Raw genomic sequence first — 15,107 nt, forward strand, 5'->3', positions numbered from 1 at the left:
CCCACTAGCTCAGATCTTGGGTATACATTTGCCTGTGCGTGAAAGTGAAGCATGACTGATGTTATTTCCCAGGATGCTGAGTGTTCACAAACACCAAGAGTCACAAAAGGTTTGCGTTATGATTTGCAGCAGTGAACTGCTTTAACCCTTCAGTTCATTAGCTAGAGGGAACACAACGTGTGGAGATACGATACGTGGAAAAGGAGAAGTGGTGTCCTTGCTGAGTGGCCTGCAGGAAACGTGGGCAGGTCGTCTAATTGCTGTTATCGGCTTCGGCCGCCGTCGGCGTGTAACGAACGAGCGCGCGTTCTCATTTGTAGTCTACGGCGCCTGGTCAGTCACACTGCATTCACAATGCGGGCCACTGTGTGCTCGATAGTCCTCACTCTCTCCAGCTTGGGTAAGTTGACTAATGTAGGTGCCTGAAGTGTGGATGTTTAGGAGTTTCAGGTGCAGTGCGAAAACCCTAGGGTCCCGATTCCCGAAGGCAAATCTGATTTCAACATTGTCGATAGAAACCCTGAAGCAGCCAGAAATGCCTCAATGAACTTTTGTTTCCTCGGCAGAAATCATTTCGGGCCAGGTCACTTTACATACAGTTTCTACATCAGTATTCACATTTTTCTTCTATGATAATCTTACTATTGTAAGTAAACGCAGCATCCATTGTGGATACACGTGGTAAAATACACACTTGAGCAGTTTAACTTAAATCTGAGTGCCAATTCCTCTATGACTTTGTGCACATTTCACATTACATTTACACTTTTTGACTATTCGGTGCAACGTTTCAGTAAAAGTCAAAGAATTGCCTCTCGGACACTCGTGGTGCATATTCAATAGGACGGATATGCCCACTTCAGTAGAAAACCCCCTGGACAGAAACAGCCGCTGATTAACAGAAAACAACGATGATGGTTTCTTACATGTCATTTTAAAACATATTTGTGCAGTAAAAACAACACATTTACTTTGCAAATACGACAAATTTAGTACCTGATACAGCTTAAGCAACTGTATATCTGTTGAAAAAATCAGCAATCAGTTGCACAAAAGGAATTTCGTTTCTCTATGGGCTTTAAACATCTAGTGCCCTTCTTCCTGAGATTATAATTACTATCGCCTATTGGCGAGCGTAAAAAAATAAACAGTTGCATGCAGCATATTATCGTACTCTTGTGGATCGTAGTGTAAAAATTAAGTGGGCAATTGTGGATAGATACTATAAAGAGGAATAAAGCGACTATAAATGCACATCATCAGAAGATATAAGTAGGTGGCAGCCGTACAAGCATAGCTCCACGTTACTGCTACACCAAATATCCTCTAGGGTCTGTTTTGCGTATTCTAGTTTTTGCTTGCCCCTGCTGTTATTTGCCGGCCGGAGTGGCCGCGCGGTTCTAGGCGCTACAGTCTGGAACCGAGCGACCGCTACGGACGCAGGTTCGAATCCTGCCTCGGGTATGGATGCGTGTGCTGTCCTTAGGTTAGTTAGGTTTCATTAGTTCTAAGTTATAGGCGACTGATGACCTCAGAAGTTAAGTCTCATAGTGCTCAGAGCCATTTGAACCAACCAGCTGTTATTTCATTATTGTACTTTTTCCAGTGCCAAGTTATTTACACCTGGATACCGAGCAGATCTCCAACTACCTTATTCCTTCTTCCGCAGATTTAATAACATCATCAGTCATTGCAGTACTTTTTTCATTTATCTATCCACATTCTTCGATAGCATTACATTTCAAAAAAATGGTTCAAATGGCTCTGAGCACTACGGGACTTAACTTCTTAGGTCACCAGTCCCTTAGAACTTAGAACTACTTAAACCTAACTAACCTAAGGACATCACACACATCCATGCCCAAGGCAGGATTCGAACCTGCGACCGTAGCGGTCGCGCGGTTCCAGATTGTAGCGCCTAGAACCGCTCGGCCACCTCGGCCGGCCTACATTTCAGATGTTTCTACTTTCTTCTTCTCTGAATATCTGAGGTTCCTTGTTTCAGTTCCACACAATTCTGTGCTGCGGACGGACTGTTTCAGGAACTTTTTTGTCATATCCATGTTCATATATGATGCCAGTAGAGCTCGTTTATTGAAGATAACTCTCTTCGCCCGTGCCGGTTTACTTCTGATATCTTCCTTGTTTCGGCCTTCCTTCCTAGTCCTGCTACCTAGATATGAGAATTCTTCCCTTCTTTCACTGGTATATTGTTTTGATGCTAAACAAGTCGTTCTTCTCCTTCCTCCCAGTCGTCACCACCTATGCATTTGTTTTCCTTATGCCATATTCTACGCTAGGTGTGCTGTCCCTTCCTTTCAACACATAATTTAAGTTCTCCTGTGTCTCCAAGTCTTAAGGGTCACGACGTTCGAGAGCTTTACATTTTATTCTAATTTATACTGGCGAAAGCTTTCTGTCGGTTCACAATTCCTAGAAAGGAATCCTGAGCTTTCTTCAGTCTACTATCAGTTACTAAACACAATGTTAGAACCACTTCTACGGTACCTTTCCTCGTTCTGAAATTGAACCGATCTCCGTACACTACGCCTTAAATTTTTCTTTCTAAACTTTCATATGTTACCGTCGAACAGTAGCACTGGCATTAGCATTGGCGGCCACATGACGGACGTGGCGGAGAGGAGCGGTAAGAGGGGGAGTTCTGAATTTGTATCAAAACTGGCAATTTTAGAGCCATGCCCTTCTGGAAGAATTTCTGCGTATGCCCATAAACAGTACAAAAATTACAACGTGTTTCAAAAACATTCATTTGATTTTACTAGATTAATTTTCTGCATGAATGAAGATGGAAACTTTGGGTGAATATTAACTCATCTCGCTAAATATTTTTATTTTCAAAAGAAGCACCCGAATGCACAAGGGTGTATTTTTTACATACGTAGACATGTGTAAGTTTTAGAGTTGGGTTTAAGATGAAATTTTTCATTTACCTGTGACAAATATCCGTTATGCTCTCAACCGGGCACGCAGTAAACGTCCGGACGACAGTCAAACTCGTCCCACGCTTTGGAGAGCGTCCCAGCAGTTACTGCTGTGTGCCATGGCGGTTGATCCAAAGTTGTTGGAAGGAGAGACACGAAGGCGGAGTCTTTGGTTGATTTGGGGGACGGGACCAAAGAGCGAGGTCATCGGTTCCATCAGATTCGGGAAGGGTGGAAAAAGAAGTCGGCCGTGCCATTTCAAAGAAACCATCCCAGCAGTTTCCTGAAGCGATTTACGGAAATCATGGAAAAGCTAAATCAGGATGGCCGGACGCGGATTTGAACCGTCGTCCTCTCGAATGCGAATCCAGAGTACTAACCACTGCGCCATCTCGCTCGGTGCTGAGTCTTTCATAAACCCCACACAAAAATCAAGTGCACGACGCACAATGAAGGAATTATTCGAATGGGACACAAATCGGTAGATGTGATGAACATGCGCCCACAAACGAATGACTACTTCAGAAAAATTGGATGATTTAGTCAAGAGGAAGAGCGTCACAAACAGAAAGTCAATAACGCATTGGTCCACCTCTGGTCCAAATGCAAGCAGCTTCTCGGCTCGACACTGATTGGCAAAATTGTTGGATGTCTTTCTGAAAGATATTGTGCCAAATTCTGTCCAAATGGCGCTTTAAGTAGTCGAATTCCCGAGCTGGTTGGAGGACCCTCCCCGTGATGCTCCCAATGTTTTCAATTAGGGAGAGATCCGGAAACTTTATTGGCCAAGGTATGCTCTGGAAAGCACGCAGACAAGCAGTAGAAACTCTCGCCGTATGCTGGTGGGCATTATCTTGCTGAAATGTAAGCCCACGATGGCTTGCCATGAAGGGCAACAAGACGGGGCGTAGAATATCGTAGACGTACCACTGTGCCGAAAGAGTACCGCAGATGACAGACAAAGACATGCTACGAAATGAAATGGCGCGCCAGACCATCATTTCTGGTTGTCAAGCCATATGATGGGCAACAGTCTAGTTGGTGTCTCACCGCTGCCCAGGGCTTCTCCAGGTACGTCTTCAGTAGTTCAGATGGTTCAAATGGCTCTGAGCACTGTGGGACTTAACATCTGAGGTCATCAGTCCCCTAGAACTTAGAACTACTTAAACCTAACTAACCTAAGGACATCACACACATCCATGCCCGAGGCAGGATTCGAACCTGCGACCGCAGCAGTCGCGCGGTTCCGGACTGAAGCGCCTAGAACCGCTCGGCCACTGCGGCCGGCTTCTTCACTAGTAATCTGGGCTCAGTGCGATGCGGGACTCATCGCTGAAGACAATTCTACTTCAGTCAATGAGATTATAGACCGAATCTGACCCACACCACTGCAAAATGGCTTGTTGGTGTACAGACGTCAATGATAACAGGCGAAAGGGGCACCCTCAGCCCAGTCCCCTTTCTATGATCTGCATATTAATAGTTCTTGTCTTCACCTAAGCACCAGTTGCATGTCAAATCAATAATAATGATGAATCATGGGTTCTGAGTTCCTCTCTGGCATTTGCTCGGTCCTCAGTTTCTGTCACCTCTCTAGGTCGACCACTTCCTTCTTGATCCTGTGTTCAGCCCCGTGACCATGCCTGCCAACATCGTCGAATAGTGGAACCGCTCCTATTCAAACGTCGAGCGATTCGCCGATTACTCCAACCGGTTGCTTTGTACCCAACAACACGTCCTCTCTCAAACCCTGACATCTGCATATATTCCTCACGCGCCTGTCTGTGAGGCATAGTTACTGAGTACACGGAATCAAATTCGCACAGGCTTTATGCCTAGGTTTGAACGTGTCTCCTGTTTACTATTTTTAGCAGCTGCGCGGTGAAATTTCACATGGCACTACGTAGATGTTCAGTTCCATTTTAAAGCTGTATATTCTGGATGATTTTTTTTCTATAGAAACGTGTACACCAACGTTTCTACCGTCTTAAATCGAAATCTTATGTTAAAATAAGACGTTATTAATACGGTATTGGCAGCGTCAGACGTAATAAATTTCGTGAACCATCCATCGTAATCGCCTAAATATCGTTCTTGTAGAACCAAACAATTCTCAGGATTCGCAGAAAACTTTTACAGACCAATGTAAATCTCGCTGGAGAATTTGAGAATTATTACAAAACAATGATGTAGCTTGAATGTAGCTTAAACTTTCATCTTTATCAATGCAAAAATTTTAAGCGTAGTGTACAAGGTTGTACTAAATTCTTTGTCAGCTTTAAATAATATTTACAGTGGTTGTTCCCGATACAACATAACTTGAAATCAACTTTTTTGTTTTTTTCATTTTTCAGGCTTCATCAGTGTTACCAATGCACAGGTAAGAACAGTAACCATGAAACATTTAAGTACAAATGAAGACTACAGTAATTTTCAGCCGAAGCTTCTCACATTAATGTTTACTTTTATAAGATTTGTAGTTTCGTAACGGAGTTGACTTATTTTTGTCGGTCTGAAAGTATCTCGAGATACTTTGATATTCTTCTCGATTCTAATGCGACAGATCACTAATAAAGATCTTACCTTTGTGCAAAGGTAGAGAGAGAGAGAGAGAGAGGGGGGGGGGGGGGGGAGTAGTAGGAGAAAAAGAGAAGGGAGACAGGAATTAAAAACCGTTAATATTTACTGGTATCACTGAGGTGGTGTCAGCCATCGGGCAGATATTTTTGCTATATGGCGGTCAGGATTTAGGAGCCCGTTCACTGTTACAGGGTTAATACAAACCTTTAAGCCAAATTTTTCGACCTTTATGCGCCTTCCATATAATACTAAGTGCTCCATCTGCTTGCAGATACTTTTAGCCAGATAGAAGTTAGGCTCATAAATATATCGGAGGGTACTGGTCCACAGCTAAGATGGCTGTTCTTGGTGACATTGCTGTAACTATACCATTTCCAATCCCCCAGCTACTGTAAAACTGACGAAAAAAGTCAAGATGGCGAAAGTATTGAAAACCTTACGAGAGATTCCAATAACCATATTCGGTCATCAGAACTATTAAGAATACCTTCACGTGGTTGACTAGCATTTGACACTTGGTGACCATCTGCTGCTGCTCTCAATCGTTCTGATGATGGTCAGTGGCGACCGATACCGATTAACAATAGAAAACACTTTCCATGATTACGTCAAAGAAAATATGAAGTATACAATTAAAAAAATGTGTCACTACCTGTCGACATAATATCATTTCTCCAAATTCCAAGAAAGCCAGATTTCGAAAGTGAAAATGACAGGCAAATAAAAATATGCGAAATTACTACATAAAATGGCGGGACTAGCACTTGTCTTGCGAAAAAAAGAGCGGACAGACCTACTGCGTTGATAAGTTTGTGATCTGTGTCCAGACCAGATGTGATTTAAATTCAAAGAAATAATATCGACGGCAGTTGACAAATATTGAGCCGTAGCATCGTACATCGTGCCTATTGAGATCGCACATAAGAGCAATGAACAGGCGGTCAGTATGTCACGCGCTGGACAAGTGGCGTCACTTGCCCGTGTGTATTTAGTTTATGTGCGGTCTGGTAGAAGTCACTAGCTGACGGACACTGTTTGAGCTGCTGGAAAAATAATTTCATATATAAACTGAGGAGAGTTACTGCTGCCAGCTGCAGCGGGACATTATGCGGAGTCAGCGGCGACGAGCGTAAATGTGTACCAGACCGGGATTCGAACCCGCGATCTCCTGCTTATTAGGCAGGTGCGTTAACGACTGCGCTATCCTGGACACAGCGTTCTTTCCGACATATAAAAAAAAACAAGTACCACGAATTCTTATGAAATTCTGTCATTTCATTTTGCACTTTTGTTTGTTTAATTTTCTAATTGTTTATTAATTTATATTATAATTGTGCTTGGATATGAGAGTGAATGAAGATGTGAATGTGAAATAATGTTTTGTGTGAAGTTTTTTTGCTATACATAGAGTAACTGGTCTTGTGAGGAATATTCGAGATGACGTACGAGTTAGTCATTGGTACTGAGGAATTTGTTATAAACTACTTCGTCAATTTATGGTACTGCGGAAATGAGATTATGATTTCGGTTAAGAGGGAGTTAATTTTATATTTGTGGGTTTTCAAAATTTATTTATGTTAATTTAATGTCCTGATTCAGTGATAAATTTTGATTGGTTATGTATACATGCACGGGATTGAGAGGGTTCGATACTGTCTTCCGACTGGCTGTGATGTTTCTCTGGAAGTCAGAAATTAGCATATTCGAGTGTACTTTGGGAACCAGAAAATTCTTTTGTGTGGAGAAGTGAGCAGAGTCGGGGCTTGGATCTAATAGTGGTCGGACCTATTGATAGGTGCTCCGATGAAAACTATTAATATTCCGGTATTTCGGTACGAAAATGTTTGAGAAGTGCCGTAAAGTTTAGAGGATAGTTCAGTTTAATGCACGGTGTGAAATTCGGAACTTTTGATGACATTCTAAATAGCTAAATTCGAACGTAAACATTTTGTTACGTGAGACTGATTATAACAACACTCCAGCGAGTTATTCTAAAAGAAACAATCCGTTTGTAAACTTTCTGTGGAGGATAACTAATAATTACAATAAACTGGCTACGGTCATGAATGAAATGTACATATGGACTTTTCAGACTTTGTACAACTTAGAGTAAAGTAATTGGTGTATGCTAGCTTACCGTATTACAGTGAAATTTTACGCACGTAAATACCTTCATTTAAGTATTATTAACCTTCCACCGAAAACAAAAAATTAGTGCGACTTGTGGTTAAGAGGTGTACAGCTGTTTTTTCTGTAGCTGTTTCCGGGTAAGAACTGCATCTCAGTAACTTTTGGGAAGCGTGCGTGTGAGAAGAGGCTCACCACAATGTGGGTGGAAATTTATTCGCAGTACCACCCCACCATCGCAATATATACCAAACAAATTAATAAGCGCTCGTACTGATTCCCCATGGTACAAAAAACAGGTCAGTACACTACTGCAGAAGCAACGATAAGAACATGCAAATTTAAAAGATCGCAAAATCCTCAACATTGGCGAAGTTTTACAAAAGCTCGAAATTTAACACGGACTTCAATGCGAGATGCTTTTAATAGTTTACAAAACGAAACTCTGTCGCGACATCTGGCAGAAAACCCAAAGAAATTCTGGACATATGTAAAGTACATCAGCGACAAGACGCAGTGAATACCCTCACTGCACGATAACAACGACGATGCTATTGACGACAGCACCAATAAAGCAGAGTTACTAAACAAGATTTTCCGAAAGTCCTTCACAAAAGACGACGAAGTAAATACTGCAGAATCCGAATCAAGGACAGCTTGCAACGTAAGTAACTTAGAAGTAGATATCTTCGATGTAGCGGAAAGGCAAAAGTTCCGATCCAGGTTGTATACCAGAAAGGTTCCTTTCAGTGTATGCTGATACAACAGCTCCGCACTTAGTAATCATATGCAATCGCTCGCTCGTAGAAAGATCTGTACTCAAAGATTGGAAAGTTGCACAGGTCAAACTAATGCCCAAGAAAGGAAATGCGAATGATCCGTGAAAGTACAGACTCATATTAAGGACGTCGATTTGCAGTAGGATTTTGGAACAAATGCTGTGCTCGAACATTATAAATCACCACGAAGAAAACGCCTTATCGACAAACAGCCAATGCTGATTCAGAAAAAGCCGTTCTTGTGAAAGACAATTAGCTCTTTATTCTCACAAAGTAATAGCGCTATCGAGAGGGGCCATTAAATTGGTTCGATATTTTTAGATTTCAAGAAGGCTTTTGATACCGTTCCTCACAAGCGACTTCTTATCAAATTGAGTGCCTATAGAGTATCGTCTCAGTTGTGTGACTGGATTCATGATTTCCTATCAGAAAGGTCACAGTTCGTAGTAACTGACAGAGAGTCTTCATGTAAAACAGAAGTAATATCTGGCGTTCCCCTAAGGAAGAGTTATAGGCCCCCTGTTTTTCCTGGTGCACATCGACGATTTAGCACACAATTTCAGCAATCCTCTTAGACTGTCTGCAGACGACGCTGTCATTTGCCGTCATGTAAAGTCATCATATGATCAAAACCAATTGAAAAATGGTTTAGACAAGAAATCTGTATGGTGAAAAAAGTGGCAATTGACTCTAAATCATGAAAAGTGTGAAGTCATCCACATGAGCACTAAAAAGAATTAGCTAAATTTCAGTTACACTATAAATCACACAAATCTAAAGACTGTAAACTGAACTCAATACTTAGGGGTTACAATACGAGTAATTTAAATTGAACCATTACGTAGATAATGTTGTGTAGAAAGCTAACCAAAGACTGCGATTTATTGGCAGAGCACTTAGAAAATGTAACAGGTCAACTAAAGCGACTGCTTACTCTACGCTTATCCACCCTCTTCTGGAGTTTTCCTGTGCGGCGTGGGATCCGCTTTAGATAGGATTGACGGATGACATCGAAAAAGTTCAAAGAAGGGCAGCTTGTTTTGTATTATCGCGAAATAGGGGAGAGAGTGTCATGGATATGATACACGAATTGGGTTGGGAGCCATTAAAACAAAGACCTTTTTCACTGTGATAGGAATTTCTCATGAAATTTCAATCACCAACTTCCTCCTCAGAGTGTGAAAATATTTTTTTGGCGCCCACCTACATAGGGAGAAAGAGAAATCAGAACTCGCACGGATTATTTAAGTGTTCTTTGTTTCCGCACACTCTTCGAGAGTGGAACGGTAGAGTAGTGGCTTGAAGGTGATTCTGTTAACCCTCTGCCAGGCACTTAACTGTGAACTGCAGAGTAATCATGTAGCTGCAGTGCAGATTGGGTCATTTTTCGTGAATTTTGTTATTTTCTAATTTTACTGTATTTCAGATGTTTCTATATCAACAGCTACTCTCTGCAAACCACTAATGTGCACCAAAACGGCACTTCTCACTGTTCCAGTTATCAGGGTTTCTTCCAGTACCATCCACGTATGGAGCACGGGAAGAACATTTGCTTAAACGCCTATGTGCACACTCTAATTCGTCTAATCTTTTCTTCTCTGTGCCTACGGGAAAAATACGTAGCAGACTGTGGTACATTATTAGATACCTCATCTAAAACCGGATCTTGAAACTTCGTAAGCAGGCTTTCACAGGATAGCTTGCGTCTGTCTTACAAGTGCCTGACAGTTCAAGTTTTAAGGCAACTCCAGGACGCCCTCCAGTGGATCTACACTATCGGTATCTCCGTTGGCTCTATTTGACATGGGTCACACACACACTTGAGCAATATTTTAAAATGGGTCAACGTGTATTTTGCAACCAATCTCTTTTGTAGATCGACTGCATTTCCCTCGTATTCTACCAATGTTTTGCAAGCAAAAAATTGTGATAGCTAATATAGGAAAGTACTTTTTGCACTTAACGGGTCTTGCAGGTGCAGGTCATTAGTGCTAACTGATGTTTTATCGGACTTTTTCGTAAGTATCCTACTAAAGTGCGCGTCATTTATGTTGGCGGCCGAGTTTAGGTTCGTTCTGCGCATCTGACGTCACAAAACTCAGTCAGCCAATGAACAGAGAACGACGTTGCCAGATCTCGACTGCAGTGCAGATCACGGACGAGTGTCTCCAGTTTTAGAAATGTTCAGTCATAAATAAAGTAATAGAACAAAATCAATGTCTGGATAGCAGACTTTCTTTTATAGAAAGTTTGGAAAATGCATTCTTTATACCAATTGCTTCATATTCTATTAATTAATTAAACCAAACAAGCAATAAGACTCCTAATTCAGGCGATAGCAAGGAAAGGTGTTTGTATCAATCTCACGAACCACTTTTTCACAATAAAGAACAGCGGTAATTGTTTATTTCCTATTGTACATCGATGAAGCATGAGTAATTCATAGTCATACCAATAATGTTTGTCAGTATTTTGCGTGGCTTGTTACAGTCCTCATGGAGTTTCATTGCCAGGCGAGCTGCGTTAGCGTAACGGTTAAGCTGTTGAGCTACCAAGTGCACAGTTATGAGTTCAAACCTTGTGTGGTGCATACTATTTTCTTTTTTTAAAAACAATATCGATGTGTCTTACTTCACGAATTTTATTCGTTTGAATGCAGTTTTTTGAAATTTCTAGTGCATTGTCTCTTCATTAATCCTTTCGCTGCTGCAGACATGTGTTCCCCGCATTCCGCGCTGTGCGCGATTTTGTCATCACTGCACTGCTCGCCTGTGCAGACACATGGTGTTCTTACTGCTTTGACACACTTATCATTTGATTTCACAAAAACTATTTGGCCCAAAAACATAATTTTTACACATCTTCTTGACTGATACCTCCCCCCCCCCATAAATGACTAAATTTTGTTTCGATATTCAACGCAGTTATTGTGCAGCATTAAATGTAGTAAACCATTGCACAAAATTTTGAAGAGTTTGCAGAGGTAAAAGTCCATAGTGTATACTTTCTGTATGGTCGATTTTAGTTGTCACAATGTTGAGAATGAAATGTGGGCAAGATACCTAAATTTCATATAAAATTTACTGTATAACAATATCTCATTTAATTTAAGTACCACATAGGTGTCGTATGTAATATTGAGAAATATTCCGTCTTTCGCGACTGTAATAAAAGTTTTATTTACACCAGGCGCTTTTGGCTTTATTTTAAAGCACTTCAATCAATGAAAGATATGGCATATACACAATGGTACTCATGTTATCTGTCTAGTTTGTTCCACAGTCGCAGCTTTACCAATGGTATTGAAATATATTCCTCTTCTGCAACTGTAATAAGCGACTTATTTAGACCAGACGCATTTCTCTCTTTTGAAGCATCTTCAGTGGACAGTATTTTGTCTCTTTCCATTGCCAAGTCACCTTTCGTAGTTTTGTGCTGCGGTAACACAATATTCAACGTTTGTGTCGGCTGATCAGTGTTTTAGCAAATAAATGCTGTTTGTGTGTGCCACACACAAAAATTATATTTGACATAGCTCAGAGCACTTCACTGATAGACGGTATGTTCAAGTCCTAATGTTTTTGTAAGTCTACAGTTTTCATTAATGTATTTTGTCTACATCCTTTTGATTGATTGAAGTGCTTTAAAATAAAGCTAAACATGCCCGGTGTAAATAAAACTTTTATTACAGTCGCGAAAGATGGAATATTTCTCAATATTACATACGACACCTATGTTCTACTTAAATGAAATGAGATATTGTTATACAGTAAATTTTATATGAAATTTAGGTATCTTGTCCACATTTCATTCTCAACATTGTGGCAACTAAAATCGACCATACGGAAAGTATACGCTATAGACTTTTACCTCTGCAAACTCTTCAAAATTTCGTGCAGTGGTTTACTATATTTAATGCTGCATAATAACTGCATTGAACATCGAAACAAAATTAAGTCATTTATGGTGGGAAGGTATCAGTCAAGAAAATGTGTAAAAATCAAATTTTTGGGCCAAATAGTTTTTGTGGAATCGAATGATAAGAGTGTCAAAGTAGTCGGAACACCATGTGTCTGCATAGGCGAGCAGTGCAGTGACAAAATCGAGCACAGTGCGGAATGCAGGGAACACGTCTTTGTAGCAGCGAAAGGGTTAATACGGCCGTGATGGCTTTACTTCATGAACTGCGCGCTCCCCTCCTAAACGTAAGCTTGCGAACTATGCTATACTATGGCGCTGCTTCTCTTGGCGCGTGCGTCGTGTGCAACTGGCAACGCAGCAATCTCCCGCGTCTGGGCGGGCATGCGCGAGCCGCCAAGATAAAAGAATTGAACTATAGTTGTAGCTAGCGGTTCATAACAGGTAGCAGACCGATAGTATAAAGCGGCTCCGTGCACTAGCTTCATATGTCATCTGGAGCCTCTGTCTGAAAATTGAAACAATAACCAGATTTAAATGGCCGGCCGAAGTGGCCGTGCGGTTAAAGGCGCTGCAGTCTGGAACCGCAAGACCGCTACGGTCGCAGGTTCGAATCCTGCCTCGGGCATGGATGTTTGTGATGTCCTTAGTTAGGTTTAACTAGTTCTAAGTTCTAGGGGACTAATGACCTCAGCAGTTGAGTCCCATAGTGCTCAGAGCCATTTGAACCATTTGAACCAGATTTAAATTTTAAGAAAATATTGCATCCTGGACAGCTGAGTTTGTTAAAATTATCGAAGATTGTCTGGACACTTATTTTTTGTGCCAACGGTAGCCTGAAAAGACGACCACTATTTCTCGTGATTGGAAGACAGTTCGTGTGACAGGATTTGATGGTGGCATACCTGTTGCTATCAGTGCGTAGGGAAGCAATTATCTGATTTACATTTAAATTCGAGCAGTGATTTTATATTCTTTTAAATCTGCCTCGGGACGCGTCTGGCGGGATACCTGCGAGACCTATAAGTCAAAGTGCCAGGGGCACTAGCTTGCATTTGAAGATGAGATAATGAGGCGGTCTTCCTTAATAGAAGTAAAATGGGTTCACATTACGGGCAGCTTTGGCGAGAGGAATGTTACTTACAGGAGAAAGATGATGACCAATGAGAAAGTTTGGGTGTGAATCAAAAGCCAGTCATTTAGCTCCCTTGTCCTGAACATTTTACCCATTTCGGGAGTTGTTTGGAAGTCACAGAATCTTGGGGCAGTCAAGCAACCCCCAGGCATTTGAGACGACCTATGAGTCCTCAGGAGGGTCAGGTTAGTTACATTCCCTTGCAAAACTCTGCATGTACTTTTCTCTCAAAAATATGATACACATCGTACATGAAGTACTGACGCTGACAACAGACGACTGGCAAATGATCATCACGCTGCCACTGCCTCAGCATGTCATAGGCTCCAAACATGCTTACTGTTGGGGAACGGCACACATGAAGACGTTTGCAAGGCGGCGCGCCTATTTGCTCGGCATCGCGCATGTCGAAGAGAGGACGGATCGCTCCTGCACCGCTTGCGTGTCAACTGTCAGTACCCACGCGACGGTTCAAAAATGGTTCAAATGGCTCTGAGCACTATGGGACTTAACATCTGAGGTCATCAGTCCCCTAGAACTTAGAACTACTTAAACCTAACTAACCTAAGGACGTCACACACATCCATGCCCGAGCCAGGATTCGAACCTGCGACCGTAGCGGTCGCGCGGTTCCAGACCGAAGCGCCTAGAACCGCTCGGCCACTCTGGCCGCCCGCGACGGTTCGATGCCAGACCAGTGTCGCAGCGCCCGTGTGTGTGTATAATTGAGATCTTCGCCAATCCATTCTTCAGAAAGATGTGGCTCATTGTCATTGGCGCCTCCTGGAAATTCCCAAAAGTCATTCGGATACCAAATGCCACAGCAAGGGAAACAATAAACACATTGCAGAAAATATTTACTATTGCAGGGGCCCCAGAAACAAGCTCTTCAAACAATGGCCCTCAATTCTCATATAGTATTTTTCTTCTCTCGAAATGGCATAACACACCTGACATCAGCTCCATTCCACACAGACTCCAATGATGAAGCTGAGGGCTTCGTCCGCACCTTCAAGTGCAGATGAGAGAACTTATATCAGAGGCATCCAAAGCCGAGATCCTGACCCAGTTACTGGCCTCCTGCAGGACAACACCCATTCAGAGTCGCACCATGGCAAACTGCTGCATGGCCACTGACCCCGGACACGCTGAGACCCCTTGCGGTCTGCGACACAATCTCGCCAGCTGAAGCGTCGCGCTCGCTGCTCTCTGGTCACAGAGATAGGACAAGGCAATTTCGGGAAAGTACGTGGACGGCTACTAGGTGTCATGAGAGCAGCCCGAGGACGACAGATGATTGTAGAAGCCAATGGCACGAGGCTGGTATGACTGCAAAACCAGCTGCGACTACACCTAGCAGCTTCCACCTTGATATAACCGCCACCAACTCTGGAGCGGGCTTGGTACTGCTTTCGACACCAGGCAGAGGCAATCAACCATAGGTCCAGCGACGTCTAAGGGAGTCATTCGTTGGGTGGGAACACTTTCCTACTCTAGCAGTGAGGGCCAGGAAACCGAAACAGAAGCATCATGACGATGCCGCTTACCCCCCCCCCCCCTCCTCCTCCTCCCCTCCCCCACCCTAGAAAGCACAATGCAACCACAGACACCAGATCACACAAGCTG

The 15,107-nt window shown here is 42.4% G+C and overlaps 1 protein-coding gene across 3 annotated transcripts in view; it reads left to right on the forward strand.

Annotated features, from left to right (window-relative positions):
- Nucleotides 1-284: 284 nt before the first annotated feature.
- LOC124795036 overlaps nucleotides 285-15,107 on the forward strand; it is a 69,224-nt gene continuing 54,401 nt past the window's right edge. For all 3 annotated transcript variants that reach the window (XM_047258814.1, XM_047258815.1, XM_047258816.1), the window contains exons 1-2: nucleotides 285-400; nucleotides 5,297-5,322. In XM_047258814.1, coding sequence (XP_047114770.1) covers nucleotides 355-400; nucleotides 5,297-5,322 — 72 coding nt within the window. In that variant the 5' untranslated portion in view covers nucleotides 285-354. The remainder of the gene's footprint in view (nucleotides 401-5,296; nucleotides 5,323-15,107) is intronic.

This window comes from Schistocerca piceifrons, chromosome 4 (genome assembly GCF_021461385.2).
Source record: "Schistocerca piceifrons isolate TAMUIC-IGC-003096 chromosome 4, iqSchPice1.1, whole genome shotgun sequence".
Taxonomy (NCBI): Eukaryota; Metazoa; Arthropoda; class Insecta; order Orthoptera; family Acrididae; genus Schistocerca; species Schistocerca piceifrons.